Here is a 15,190-nt window from a genome sequence, read left to right on the forward strand (position 1 = left end):
AGAAGAGGCAAGCGTATCTCTTCGTACCAGCATTGCAAGAACTTGTTCCTGTACAGGAGCCAACATAAAGTTATGGGTTTGTCTCAAGTAGGCATCCACTCCTTCCCCCTTGTTGGAGGGAGTGGAGGATATTTGCTTCTATCCCTAACTAAAGGGATAGATTGGGGCTCGGTTGAGTAGCTTACCTGCATCGGATTCCTTTCCAGCATGGTGACGACCGTGACCCTCTGCCCACAGGTAGAGAGAGAGAAAGATGGAGAAGAGAAGCCAGTCGCACTCTCATTCAACCATTCATTCCTACAGTTCACACCAGGAAATCGATGCTGTTCTTGCCTGCTCGGGTGCTGGGTAACGCTTACACAACGTGTTGAGCAGCCACCACAGGTCCCAAGGAAAAAGTATCCAAGGACTTGTGGGCAATATCCCGAAGGTAGAAGGACGTGAAGGTAGTCTGGTTGGCCCAGACACCTGCCTTCAGGACCTGCGCCACGGAGAAGTTCTTGCGGAACGCCAAAGAGGGTCCAATACCTCTGACTTCAAGGGCTCTCGGTCGGAGCGTACGGAAAAAAATGTCGTCACTACCATCAGCCTCGTACGCTCTCCTGATCACCTCACGCAGCCAGAAAGAAAAGCGTGTTCTTGGATACTTCTTTCTTGGTAACCCCAGTGCTAACGAAGAGGCGTCGACACTCAGGCCTGAGGTGTCTAGTTTTCTTCAGATAGCGCCGTAGCGCCCTCACAGACAAAGCAGCATCTCATCCGTATCGTTGTCGGTGAAATCCATTAGGGAGGGGATTGTGAAAGACTCGAACCTGTCGTCAGGGATCGACGGATTCTGAGTCTTAGCTACGAAATTCGGGACGAAATACGAGCGTCACAGATCCCCAGCCCCTGGAATGTTTACATTGAAGGACAGACCATGAAGTTCCCCTACTCTCTTCGCCGATGCCAGGGCCAGCAAGAAGAGGGTCTTGAGGGTCAGATCCCTGTCTGACGACTCTCGGAGTGGCTCGAATGGTCTTCGAGTCAAACTCCTAAGGACGAGAGTCACATCCCACTCAGGGGCCTGAGCTCCCTGGGTGGGCAAGACCTTTCGAAGCTCCTCATTAGCAAGGAGATCTCGAACGAGTTCGAGATGTCCAGTCCCCTCAGTTTTAGGACGAGTGCCAGTGCAGCTCTATATCCTTTAACTGTGGGTACTGAGAGGAGCTTCTCTCGGCGAAGAAACACGAGGAAATCCGCTACCTGCTGAAGAGTGGCTCTGAGAGGAGATAGACCCCGTCTACGACACCACCACAGAAGACGGCCCACTTCCCCTGGTACACAGCTGCAGAGGACTGTCTGACGTGTCCAGCCATCTCTGTTGCTGCGCTGCGAGAAAAGCCTCTCGTTCGCAAGAGATGGTGGATAACAGCCAGCCGTGAAGTTGTAGGGACTGGACTGCTCGGTGGTACCCGCTCTACGTGTGGCTGGGCTAGAAGGTTGTGCCAGTGGGGCATCTCTCGGTTCTTCTGCAAAAGAAGAGCCAGCAGGTCCGGATACCAAACGGCTTGAGGGTCGTTTGGGAGCCACCAGGATCATCCTGAGATTGGGAGTGACCAGCGCTCGGCTGATCACTTTCCGAATCAGACAAAAGGGAGGAAAGGCGTAGACGAAGAGGTTGTCCCAGGGGTGTTGAAGAGCGTCCTCTGCAGCTGCCCATGGGTCCGGCACGGCTGAGCAAAAAACTTGAAGTTTTTTGTTGTGCCGGGTGGCGAACAGGTCTATGACCGGACGCCCCCACAGGTTGAAGAGCCTTTCCGCCACTTCTGGGTGTAGGGACCACTCGGTCCTATTACCTGATCCCGACGGCTGAGCTTGTCCGCTACTACATTCCTCTTGCCTGGAATGTAGCGTGCTGACAGCTCTATCGAGTGAGCCGTGGCCCACTCGTGCACCTGCACAGTCAACTGGTGAGCGGAGAGAGACACTAGGCCCCCTGCTTGTTGACGTATGCCACTACTGTGGTGTTGTCGCACATCAAACACCACCGAGTGTCCCATCAAGCGGTCTTGGAAACTCTTGGAGAGCGTAAAACGCCGCCTTGAGTTCCAGGACATTGATGTGAAGGTGCTTGTCGTGATGGTCCCCACACCTGCAGCCAGCAACTCCTCCAGGTGTGCGCCCCATCCCTCGGTCGATGCGTCTGAGAACAGCAGCATCTCCGGGGGGGGAGTGCGTAGGGGCACTCCTCTTAAGAGGTTCCTGTCGCGAGCCACCAGGCTAGGTTCCTGCCTCACCTTTCTCCGTGATGGACACGGGGAAGTTAAGGTGGATCCTTTACCTGGACCAACTCTCCCTTAGTCTCCACTGGAGAGACCGCAGGTGAAGACGTCCGTGAGGAACTAACTTCTCGAGTGACGACAGGTGGCCGATCACGACTTGCCATTGCTGAGCTGCCTGTTCCTGCCGAGACAGGAACCGGCCGGCTGCCTCCCTGATGCTGATCCTCAAGTCTGCGGGGCGGACTTGAGCTGCTACCGTATCGATCAGCATCCCACCCGGTACTTCATCTTCTGCTTGGGTTCGAGATCGGACTTCTCGTAGTTTATCACGATCCCCAGATCGCGACAAAACTTTAGAAGTCGATCCCTGTCCTGCAGCAACTGCGAGCGGGAGCTCGCAGGACCAGCCAATCGTCGAGATACCTCAGAAGACGTATCCCGTGCGAATGGGCCCAAGCAGACACCAGCGTGAACACTCGTGAACACCTGTGGGGCGGTTGAGAGACCGAAGCAAAGTGCCCTGAATTGGTACACCGTCCCGTCGAAGATGAAGCGGAGGTACTTCTGGAGGACTGATGGATGGGTATTTGAAAATACGCATCTTCAGGTCCACCGAAAGCATGAAGTCGTTCTCCCTGATGGAGTCCAGCACGGAACGTGCCGTCTCCATCTTGAACCGAGTCTGGCGAACAAATCGGTTCAGGGAGAGAGATCTATCACCGGGTGCCAGCCCCCCGATGCCTTTTCCACTAAGAAAAGGCGGCTGTAAAAGCCCGGTGACCGATCTACTACGACTTCACAGCTCGTTTGGTCAGCATGGTCTTGATCTCCTGCCGAAGAGCGTCGTCCTTTGAGGATCCCAGCACATAAGTCTGAAGATGGACCGGGTTGGAGGTGAGGGGTGGTCGAGATTCGAAGGGTAGTAGATATCCCTCCCGAAGGACGTCTACTATCCAGGTCTCGGCACCGTAGCGCTGCCAAGTTGCCCAATGGCTCGCTAGGCACCCCCCCACTTCCGGCAGCTGGTGAGGGGGAACGCCGTCCTAGCGTTTCCCACCTCGCTTCGACTTCTTCCCAGCACCTCCTCGGGGAAAGGAGGGCTGGGAGGAGGGCTGGTTACGGCCTCCTTTACCAGAAGTTGAAGCAGGAAGAGTCTTTCCTCGGGGCTTCGATGGAGCAGCCGTCTTAGCAGCCGAGGAAGCGCTAGCTAAACTCTTAGGCTTAGCCGCAGTTGTACGAGGTTGCCCAGAAACCTTCGTAACTGCCTGGTGAACCAGACGGTCACTGTCATCAGTGCGCCGTCTTTCCACCGCAGCGTCCACCATCTCTCCGGGAAAGAGAGCGGAGGAACTCTTCATTGGTCCGTTACGGAGTCCATTTACCGACTCACGCCCGGCCCACCCCCTTGGCTACTCGTGTAAGGACAGCGTCCCTACGACGGAGAACCAAGTTGGCCCACAGGTTTGCCGTCTGATGGGCGAGGTAGGAGATGGCCCTACCTCCAGACTGGCACAGTCTCCTGAAGTCGGGGTCTTCTTCGAGGGCAGCACCCCCGGAGTCGGCCGCGACCTTGGATACTGTGAGGGACCACAGATCCAACCAAGAGACTGCCTGGAAAGCCGCCATAGCGGTAGCTTCCAGGCCCAGTGCCTCCTGCTGCGAGAACCACAAGTTCTCCGACAGGAGCTGCTGCAGGGACACACCTGGAGTTAGCCTAGCTAGCTCCGGGTTAACCTGTTTGGGCGGTATTGGATCCACTGATGGCACGTAGAACTTCCGCTGTCGCTGCAGAGGAAGGAGGGGAAGTAGCCTTGGGAAGACCGTCCTGACTTAAGTGAGTCCTCTCGTCCTGAGACGAAATTCTCCACCTGGTCAAGGACTGAGTCTGCAAGCTCTGATCGCGGCAGTCCCACCGTCATTTTGGGTTCCCTCTTCGGGCCCCAAAATGACTCGAGCCGGGACGTGGGCTCAGATGGTGGTAGCGGCGATCCTTCCCCCAGGTCGTTGTGCTGACGAATCAGCGCAATAACCTGGGCAAAGTTCCTCTGGATCTCGGGAGTCACAGCGTCCTGAGGAGTAGGACCGTCCAGTCCCTCCAACAGGAGCAGCTCTCGAGACCCTCCTCCTTCAGAAGGAGGAACAGCAACAGACCCCTGACGGTCGCCTCCAGCCACTTGCGCGTACGACCTTGGCTGGTCCTAAGACCATGCCTGGTGCGTGCGGCATCGTGACGGGATCGTGAGCGGCGCACCTCTCACGATCACTCCTAGATACCTCGCTCTTCCCGGTGTAGCCCGAGGAAGTTGAAGGTATAGGAGAGACAGACCTGACGCTCCCCCCCCGCTCGCTGGCAGGACCAGCTGTGCGTGGGGGGCTGCAGCCGATCACCAACCCGCGGTGGGGATCTATCTGCAGGCCTGGCCGTGCCGCTCACCTGTGGCGAGCGGCTCGACTGAGTACGTCGACCCCGATCCCGTGCGTCAGACGAGCTGCTGCTGGCCACCGTCTCCGTCCGTCCCTGTGGGAGCGACGGTCAGGTGATCTGCAGAGTTCGCTTTCGCGGTGAGACCGGTGAGCGTCCTCACGGCACGTCAAACCGCTGGTACCAGCCGAAGCTGGTGCCGTTGGTCGAGGGGACCTCTTCCCAGCCTCAACCCGTGGCCGGTCAGAGACCGTCACGTCAGCCCGAGGTACCGGCAGCTTGGTCGCTACGAGAGCGGCCGCTGGCCTGGCGAGAGTCACTTGCGCGATTCTCGACAGTCTTCTGCTCCGTGCCTCTGTCATGACGGTGAGCGAGCTCAGGCGTCTTGACTTTAGCTGCACGGTCGCCCGAAGGAGAACCGTACACTCGGACCTTCTCAGCGAAACGAGAAGTCGAGCGGTACCTGGCTTAGCAGCAGTGCTACCAAGACCAGGCGCGGATGTACCAGCAGTAGCCAGCACATCCTTGGTCCCCGTCTTCTTCTTCTTCTCAGAAGAAGAGACGGACCTGTTCCCGAGGGAACAGGAGGACCAGCAGAAGCACCCCCCGTCACGCCAGAGCGAGACGGGCCCTTCGAAGGTCCCGCAGGAGCCTTCTTAGGGGGGGAGGAGGCAGCCTTCTTCTTCTTCGGCTTGGAAGCCTTAGAGTCGAAGGGGGAGAGGGCGGGGGCAACAGACGACGAAGAAGACGATGAAGACGACGACGACACCTTTCCTCCTCTTCTTCTTCTTCTTCTTCGTCAGCTCTCTCAGGACGGACGTCAGGTCTTCCATCCACGGAAAAGTCGGGCCAATTGCCAAAGCAACACGCCCCGACTGATCCTGTCCGGAAGGACCTGAGACCGGTGCAGCACCTCCATGACGAGACGCGACGTGGGCAGGGGCAGGCACGGCAGGAGCGGCAGGGACATCAACAGCAGGACCAGCACCATCAGGACCAGCACCAGCAGGACCAGCACCAGCAGGACCAGCTCCAGCAGCAACATCGGCATGAGCGTCCCGCACTGCGCGCTTCGTAGGAGCGGCGCAAGCGGCTGGGCCAGCAACATTAGCTGCAGGTACGGCAGCATAGTCCGGCGTCACAGGCATCTCCGATACAGCCAAACTCATCATTGGGACGGGCGGCAGATCCAGGGCGAACTTTTGGGACAGCGAAAGTCGGAGTCGGCAGCACATAAAATCCAGGTGGCGGGGCGGCGGCACGCCCCTCTTAGGTACGGCAGCAATCGGCTTCTGGATTGATGCCGTGGGAGTCACCGACGCAATGTGTTGCGTATACACTACATGAGGAGGGGCGGCGTACGCTGGTGTGGACATTGTGTTTGTCGTTGTTGTGACTACACCATGAGTTACAACTGCCGACCCCGCCAGACGTTGAATCAAGCCCTGGATACTAGGGGCGCCCTGCAGTCCCAACGACGCCCACACCTGTCCAAGGTCGTCACTCACAGAAGGCACACCTGAGGGAGGAACAGTCGGGTCAGTTAGAGGGGCACCCTCGCGCCCGGGGGAGGACGAACCCCACCCAGAGCGGACGGAAGACCCCGAGCACAATTGAACATCCGGGTATCGGGCGCCCTCCTCCACACTCGACGGATCGAGTGAGGAGAAGGGACCGAAACCCCCCCCGCAGGGGAAGGCGCAAATCGTGGGGGCTGAGCTGGAGGCAGGAAGGATGACGAGGTATCTGTCACCAAAGGAGTCGCTGGAGAGCTTTCCGACGACTCCTTGGTCGGTCTACGCCTCTTCCTACCCTCGTACAGCACCCACTGCGCCTCGGACCAATTCACACACACATTACAAGGTTCGGCTCGGGAGCATTCTCGCCCCCGACACCGATAACACAATTCATGTGGATCAATGTCTGGATAAGAGCGAAATCCGCCGCATTTACGCCCCTCCAGCCCGGGACACACTCTACGGGCAGCTGGTGGGCGCGGCGAAAGCTCTTCTTGATCCATAATTAAATTCACTTTCAATGAAAAATGAAAAAAAGAGTACTTACAATTTCAATCAAGACCACAAACAAACCAGTCAGAAGAATTGTAAACATCCAAAGCACACGACGAAAATAGCGGGCAGAGCGATGACGAACACGTCCTGTCACACCACGGCCGAAAGCAAAAGTGATTCTTCACCGCCCGGGCGCGCGGCGCGCGCACGATCGGACAAGCAGTTAACTACCGTTCTCCCCTTGTTCGAAGCTTACGACCGTCCCAGCTGCCGCTAGTTACCTTCCTATTGTTAAAGGACCGAGGGTTTGTATTACGTATCGGAACAAATATGTTTTCAAGGCAGTTTTGAAATCCAATATGGCGGCTACGTTTTGCATGGACGGTTCTCATCAGTGACGGCCACCATCTTTCCCCAGCCTTCCCAGCACTCATTTGAACAATGTTAGCGTATGTATGTAACGTTTATTGATCTTACTCAAGATTGCAGTTGTAATCAGCACAATAAAACAACATTTTGTTGCCTATATTAGTGAAAGTATGAAACTTGTTATTCCCGGGGTTATGGTTGGAACTGAATTCATTCTTACCTTGTAATCGGCGGTTTTTATCCTTACTGCCATCACAACTGAAACTCCACAGTGCTTATTTGATTGTTATTATACACATTTTGGTCTCAGTTCACTCCACATTGCACTTTAAACCCGTTGCTGTTCCTGGTTTCTAAGCGCGCGCGCCATAAACACAATTACAAACAGCAGACGACGACAGACGACGAAACTGCAAAGTTTTATTCCCTAAACTGTTTACTTTACTCGTTATTTAGTTTAAATTTACTTTATTTAAAAATTTTGATTTAATTTATGTATATTATCCCTTTTTTGCAACCAAATTACCCCGAAAAATTACAGATATTTCTAAAGTAGATAAAATCAAATGTTTCTAACGTTTTCGTACATCTGGCTGGAAATGGAAAGTTTGTTGACACAAGCGACTCCGTAAACATCGAGATGGCGTCAATCTTCGAAACATTTTTAGTTGTAAGTAAAAATTTCTAAAGCGTTTTGGTGAGATTTCCACTGCCGTGGGCGCCATTTTCAGTACCCTCTGTTTAAATCTTAAAATTTGGCCTTAATTTCTAACTTTGGAGAAAATACTTACTTCGAAAGGAGAGTAGAGGTCTTTAGCTCCGTTTCTCACCAACAACAAGTCGCGACTGATGCCCATCTCGGGTGTCAGGACGCGTTATAATGTACTTTTTCGGAGGGTGGCTTGCATTGATTGTAGGTGGCCTGCTTGGCCTGCTGTGATGTTCTACCCTAAGAACTTTTTCGGAGGGTGGCATGCTATGATCGTCGTCGAGTTGATCCAGTCCATGCAGTGTTTTTACCCTAGCCTATTCTCTTCTGTTTTTAAGCAACCGATAATCCTGTCCTTAAATCCTCCAATGTTTCCCCTTAACTGTATGTACAGATTCCAAAAGCTCTAGCTATCAAAAGCCTAACCTCTCAACTTAGGCCCGCACGTTAAAACTAGGCTAGCTTTGCCTACAATATTGGCTAATCAGGCATGTGAATAGTAGGTAATATACCGATTAAGCTACAGTGCTCACCCAAATCTATGGAAAATTTTGCATGGTCACATTTAATATAAATGATGTCAATTTATGGCCAAAATTTGACCTAAACAAAGACTACCGGCCAGCAGGACATCTAGGTAGGTACCACTGGTCGGGGCCTGGAACTGCACGAAGCCTTCGTTATTAAAATTCCTTAAACAGCCCCAAACCAGAACAAAATACTTACAAGGTGTGAGTCCTAGCATCACTGGCCGGCTTGCTGGCTGGAAAATTGTAAATTTCTCCAGGAACGGGCCCACTGGACCACAAAGGTTGGGCTTGAAAGCTACCGGTGGCCATGATGATGACAATTCTGTTTAACAACAACAATAGTCTTCTGACTTTTAAGATGACGGCAGGACCGATGAGGGTTAGTTCGCAGTGTTACCATAATAACCTTTTACGTATGTGGCTAAAACTATTGAAATTCGTTTGACACTGGGAAAAATCGTTCATTAAAATATTTTATACATATTGCAAAAAATTTTAATGGCTATTTTTCATGGGTACCAGTCTAGAATTAACATATTGCAATTGCATCAGAAATTATTATGCGTTGTAACTCTGTCTAGCAGCAGGTATGTAACGGCTCTCTATTTACATCAAGATTGAAGAAGCAACCGAAAACAAAAATGTCCACGGAAACTTTTACCTGTTTTGTTTACCTGAACCGTACGTATATGGTGAGCATATACCTTGAATATCGATTCTCTATAATTAGCATGTATTCAGTTTCATCGTTTGCTATTTCGTACTAAATATCAAAAGTCGATGATTTCTTGTTAATATGCAAAATCGCATATCATTGGAGTTCTATTATAATCAAATTCATTTACCTTTGGTGTAACAATCTATTTAACTTGTTGACGCCTAATGTAGATGATTATGTCTAGCAATATCCATGAGTAAATCAAAAATGTTTTTTCATAATTATGTAGTCAGATTACATTACTGTAACTGTCTCTATTTTGGTCAACCAAAATGCATGGAAAGTAATTTACAAGAATCACTTAATATGGCAACCATATAATTAAACAATAAAACTTCGCTGGCTCTACGTTAAAACAAGAATAAAATATAAACTAAAGTGTAAAACCAAAATATTTCAGACGTTAATGTTACTATATAAGTGAATGGAGCACAGATAGGACAAAGAACTTGTAAGAAACTTTGTCTGTAACTTATACAATAAGCATAATGAATCGATTAATTTACTTCATCCCAGAAAAATAAAGACGTCTTTATCAAATAGTAGCTAAGCTATAAAAGACCATTTTTTAGAGTTATACACTCCATTCTAAAACTATGTATTGAGACGAATATACAAAAAAAAAAGAAAAAAAAACTGCACGTAGTCAACGGAAGCAGTACACAAATATGCAGTAATCAGCTTCCATTCACGGACAGCATGTAGCCGTTTTCTTAACATATTAATAATACTAGCAGAACATGAGCCATTTCATCGTTCACTTTCATTTATTAATTGCATAGCACATTCATTTTTTTATATGAATCGAGATGGGGCTGCCTGCTTGAATCAAGCATAAACCGTCAAGAGAGAGCATGGAGCGCACAAAGATGCCCGTCTGTACATACCACACATATTCACACACACACACAACATATATATGAGGGCAAAAGATCTTACATTTCGCTGTTTCAGTAACTCTGTGACCATATACACTATCTATATTTTACATTACTGTTATTCCTGTGCTAGAATACATACATATGTATGTATGTAGTATATATACTACACACACACACACACACACACACACACACATATATATATATATATATATATATATATATATATATATATATATATATATATATATGTGTGTGTGTGTGTGTGTGTGTGTGTGTGTGTGTGTGTGTGTTGTCTGTGTGTGTAGGTGATGTGATGTGAAACCAAGGTCTTAATGAAAGAAAAGAAGAAGTTTGAGGGGAGGGGAGAGGGAATGTGGATTAAACGGTTGTTTTGAAGCAGGTGTGCCAGTTGCTGATAAAGAGGGAATTTGAATGTGGCACTCATGACCGCAGAGAAAAATGTTTGATATATCAGGCAGAGAAATAATGTGCAGAGGTAAAAGTGACTGCTTCGTGTAGAAGTATGTGAGGCAAAGTGTGTTGTCTCAATGGGTGTTTTATATAGGTATATATGTATGTATATACATATAAATATATATACTTGTATATATACATATATATATATGTGTGTGTGTGTGTATGTATGGTATGTATGTATATAGACGCAAGGTTCCATAAAGCTATTCTAAGGTTAAAAAACACCATTAAGTGTTCCAAAGAAACTCAGACCCGACCAAATGCAGCCTCTTTCTCATTCATTCCCGGACTCATTTACTCTCTCACTTACAACTTTTTATCCTACCAATACCAGACTTACCCATACAACCCTAGAGAAGCAAATTAGATCATCTGAAATAGTAAAAACAAGTATCACAGGGTACCTCTCATACCATCCGAAGTTCTCAGGTCTTGTCATACAAACCTGCAATACATTTTGTCTTTACAAATTCATTGAACGTAAACCATTTACAAATGATACAAGAGTTCGTGAACTCTTTCATCCGTCCCCAGTCTTCCTGGCGCTACAGGTGCCACCTTTCTCTAGCTCTATAGTTACCCCAGACATATTTATTCTTTGTCATTACTTTATTTGTACTTTCTTTTAAGATAACACTTAAACTTAATCAATGGGGTGACTACTCTACACAGACACGCGAATGTCTACTTTCTTTCCCAGTATTCCCGAGTACACAGAACCTCCCCCACCCTAAATAATAACATCTCATTCCTGGTTCATATTATATGGTAAAATTTCATAAATTACTCATGCCTTCAAGATTTCTATAGTTATCAGAGCAACCCCGTGCATGTGCAGTAGTGTAGATATTAATTCACATACTTCATTATATAGCATATTTATAACAGTGAAATATTTTCTGTTAAAACAGAATTCCATCTAATAAAAAGGAGCCCATAAAAACACCGAAATGTAGAAGGTTCATGCTGTATTTCAGGGGACCACCTCTCTCGTTACCTGCCTGAAAAGAGAGACAATTGGTTCTCTGAAATATAGCATTAACTTTCTACATTTAGGTGTTTTAATGGACTCATAAAGATATATATATATATATATATGACTGGTAAAAATGTTCTGTAACAACAGAATTCCATCTAATAAAAGGAGCCCATAAAAACACCAAAATATAGAGAGGAAAGTACTATATTTCAGAGACTGCTGTCTCTCTTTTCAGGTATATGAATGAGAAAAGTTTACAGAAAAGGTGGTATTTATACCAAGAGATCCGTCCACAAGTAAGCCAATTTAGGTCACCCCCGCTGATAATCTTCCTTTAATCTTCTTAAGCGTTGGTTGAATAAACACTTCGTCGACGACATCCGAAATCCATGCCCCTTTTGAGATGTTCATACCTGCTCTCTTTTATTAAGGCCGATTCCATCATTTGACTCTTGTACCGGCAGTTGCTGCTATAAATTACACGTGACAAATTCCAGTTTATTCTATGGTTATGTTCATTTATATGGTTGAAAATAGCCGAGTTCTGTTGTCCATACCTAACTGACCGTTTGTGTTGTATTAATCTCTGGGGAAGTGATTTACCTGTAAATCCGATGTAAGATTGGTCACAGTCTTGCAAGGGATCTCATAGACCCCAGAGTCCTTACGTATTTGTTCCCCAGATTTCCTGGAAAAAGAATTTGAACTAATTCGCAAGGAACTTTCATCTTTAAAGTATCCTGACCATTTAATTAAGAAAGCAATTCAAAAAGCAAACATAATTTTCTACCGACCCCCTAAAGACAAGACCAGAGACACACCCAACAATAAAATAAAAATTCCTCACCTGGAGACGATTAAAAGAGTAACGAACACCCTTGGGAAATCCAACCCTTTTGCATTTACCTACCCAAACACCTTAGCCAAATCCCTGATTAACGTCCAACAAAAGACATCTCCCAAGGACTCTGGGGTCTATGAGATCCCTTGCCAAGACTGTGACCAATCTTACATCGGATTTACAGGTAAATCACTTCCCCAGAGATTAATACAACACAAACGGTCAGTTAGGTATGGACAACAGAACTCGGCTATTTTCAATCATATAAATGAACATAACCATAGAATAAACTGGAATTTGTCACGTGTAATTTATAGCAGCAACTGCCGGTACAAGAGTCAAATGATGGAATCGGCCTTAATAAAAGAACAGGTAATGAACATCTCAAAAGGGGCATGGATTTCGGATGTCGTCGACGAAGTGTTTATTCAACCAACGCTTAAGAAGATTAAAGGAAGATTATCAGCGGGGGTGACCTAAATTGGCTTACTTGTGGACGGATCTCTTGGTATATACCACCTTTTCTGTAAACTTTTCTCATTCATATACCTGAAGAGAGAGACAGCAGTCTCTGAAATATAGTACTTTCCTCTCTATATTTTGGTGTTATTATGGGCTCCTTTTATTAGATATATATATATATATAGTATATATATATATATATATATATATATATATATATATATATATATACATATATATATACACACATAATGTATATATGTGCAGACAGAGAGAGAGAGAGAGAGAGAGAGAGAGAGAGAGAGAGAGAGAGAGAGAGAGAGAGAGAGAGAGCTTACATTGCAACCGTGGTTACTAAGAAAGCGTAAGGGTAGACGTGTATAGTAAGCTAAGCATGACACGCTACGTCTGTGGCTGAGGAAGTTAAGAAATGGAATTTCCCACGCGAGTTGCGCTAACCTAGTCGAGCTCTGAAAGTCAAGTGAGTGTTGTGAATCCTTAAGCGGCAAATGCGCGAACGTGAGGAACGAACTGTTGAATTTCTGACATGGTTTTGAACGGTGAGAACGATTTTAAATTAAAATACTTCCTTGCTCGAACAAGAAGGCGCAAGACAAATTACCCATGAAGTCTTACAAACATTTAAACCACAGGATATGTATCACAGGCATTGCCTCTTTTCCGAGACACTCGATTTCCTTCCTTTCAACCATCAAACTTTCGTCTACTCCCAGATACCCCAGAAGTACATCTTTCACAAGGTTTGGGATAATACGCTCCTGAAGGCTATTGCATGACTCAGTGGGGAGACCGAGACTCCGAGTGTCGGGGAACCCAAAACACTTTACATTGTGAACGCTACCAAGGTGAAGTTGGTGTTGTTTACTCTGTAATAATACAAGTTTTATTCAATTTGGAAGGATGAGTGAGTTTTATTAGAAATATAACTTATTTATAGTATATGGTAATATAATTAAACATATAACTAGTTTTAAATTTCTATCACCCTTACACAATTGGTTAAGGATAACCCAACATGAACTTTTGGGTCATATCAAACGTAACCAACCCTCACATTTTGTGTTCCTGATACAATCTTGCGACTTGATTGGCGTTCTTACTGTGACGTCACAGCCGGATCTGCCAATCATGCCTTGCCCATATTAACCCCAGACGTTTCTAGATTGAATATCAATATCAAATTGAAACAATTCTATGAGAAACCGGGTATATGCGACATTTTAGGTCCTGCTCGGACAAAAGACCAGTTACACTAGATTTGCTCCCGAGAGGGCGGAGTTGAATCTCAAAAGGTTGAACATTACCATAAAAAGTTGTTTCTCAATTGCGACCGGCTCTATACCACCAAGGCCGTTAGGGAAACAATATTACGGGACTCGTACTATGCATTTTCACTTAATTTTCCTTTTCATAGAACCATGTTTGTTTTATATAGCAACACAGATGAGATCCTTGTTGGCAGCGACTTTTTCTCAGCCAGCGGCCACTCCGTGAAGAGACAATAGAAGACGGTCATTACAATTACACGTAACCCCACTCAAGGGGAGTTATCGTGCACTTGCAACAGTTTTATCAGCCTGAATGTAGTATTTTCATTCCAGGTGATTAAACCAACTGATACCTATTTAATCTTTACGTTTCCAGTGAATTTAATAACGCTCAAATAATTTGTTGTAATTCAGGTACTTCAAAAGACGAGAGAAAACGTCAAACGTAAGAAATACTAAAAATGTCAGTTAGTTATCATACATCAGCATCCTATCCCAGCCTGGTCTTTGGGTCCCTGAACAACTCGCGGACCTCATCATCGTCATTCTACTAGACTACACCACAACACATCAACCGAATTGTACTTATTTTTCTCGATCTGTGTTGCGCAACGGTGATTTTTTTCCATAATATTTCAACCGCAGAACAGAAATGCTTTGATATGACGATATAGTGCTATAATTACTTAGAAGTGCGTTAAATTAAAGTTTAAATAAGGGATTTGTGAACCAGGATAGTGTCTAATGACGCATTCAATTCACCATCGGTGAGTAAAAACTTGTGGGAGAGACAAACCATCCCACCATCTTTGTTTGTGCATATTATACTCTACTAGGAGTTTTAATCAACGTAGAGTCCATGCACTGGAAGTTACAGTGCAATAAATTCATTTAATGTCAATAAGTGGCTTTGGAACATGAAACAGGATCTTCAGGAATGAGTAAATTCGAGTGTGTGGGTGAAGTGTAAATAAGTAGTGATGAGGTATTTTGTATTTTTTTTACATAACGGGACTGAATAAGGCAGTGAAAATCCTCATTATGAGTTTATTGCGTTGCTCATTAATTCTGGAGAGATAATGCTCTTGTATTGTTTAAAGTAATTGCAATGGCAAGGCCAAATATGACTTAACTTTTTCTTTTGCTACGAGACGAGGAATTTGTCAGCGTCATATTTGCGAATCTCATGACGTAAAACAAGTTTAATTTATTGCTAGGCGAAGCCATGTGCATG

General features: G+C 46.6%; 2 protein-coding genes across 6 annotated transcripts in view; one reads left to right on the top strand and one right to left on the bottom strand.

Annotated features, from left to right (window-relative positions):
* The window catches only part of LOC135201792 (proteasome subunit beta type-4-like), an 80,624-nt gene extending 71,949 nt beyond the window's left edge, over positions 1-8,675 (bottom strand). Inside the window, exon 1 of the mRNA XM_064231047.1 lies at positions 8,503-8,675. Within this exon, the coding sequence (XP_064087117.1) occupies positions 8,503-8,615 (113 nt within the window). The 5' untranslated portion in view covers positions 8,616-8,675. The remainder of the gene's footprint in view (positions 1-8,502) is intronic.
* The window catches only part of LOC135201793 (guanine nucleotide-binding protein subunit alpha-11-like), a 186,454-nt gene that overhangs the window by 167,538 nt on the left and 3,726 nt on the right, over positions 1-15,190 (top strand). The window contains exon 1 of one of the 5 annotated variants that reach the window (XM_064231052.1): positions 13,516-13,533. The exons of 3 other annotated variants lie outside the window; for them this stretch is intronic. The gene's annotated coding sequence lies outside the window, so the exon portion shown is untranslated. Of the gene's footprint in view, positions 1-13,515; positions 13,534-14,478; positions 14,724-15,190 lie in introns of those variants that run through there. One more of the 5 variants, XM_064231048.1, reaches the window with a different exon arrangement.

The sequence above is a fragment of the Macrobrachium nipponense genome, chromosome 28, assembly GCF_015104395.2.
Source record: "Macrobrachium nipponense isolate FS-2020 chromosome 28, ASM1510439v2, whole genome shotgun sequence".
Lineage (NCBI taxonomy): Eukaryota > Metazoa > Arthropoda > Malacostraca > Decapoda > Palaemonidae > Macrobrachium > Macrobrachium nipponense.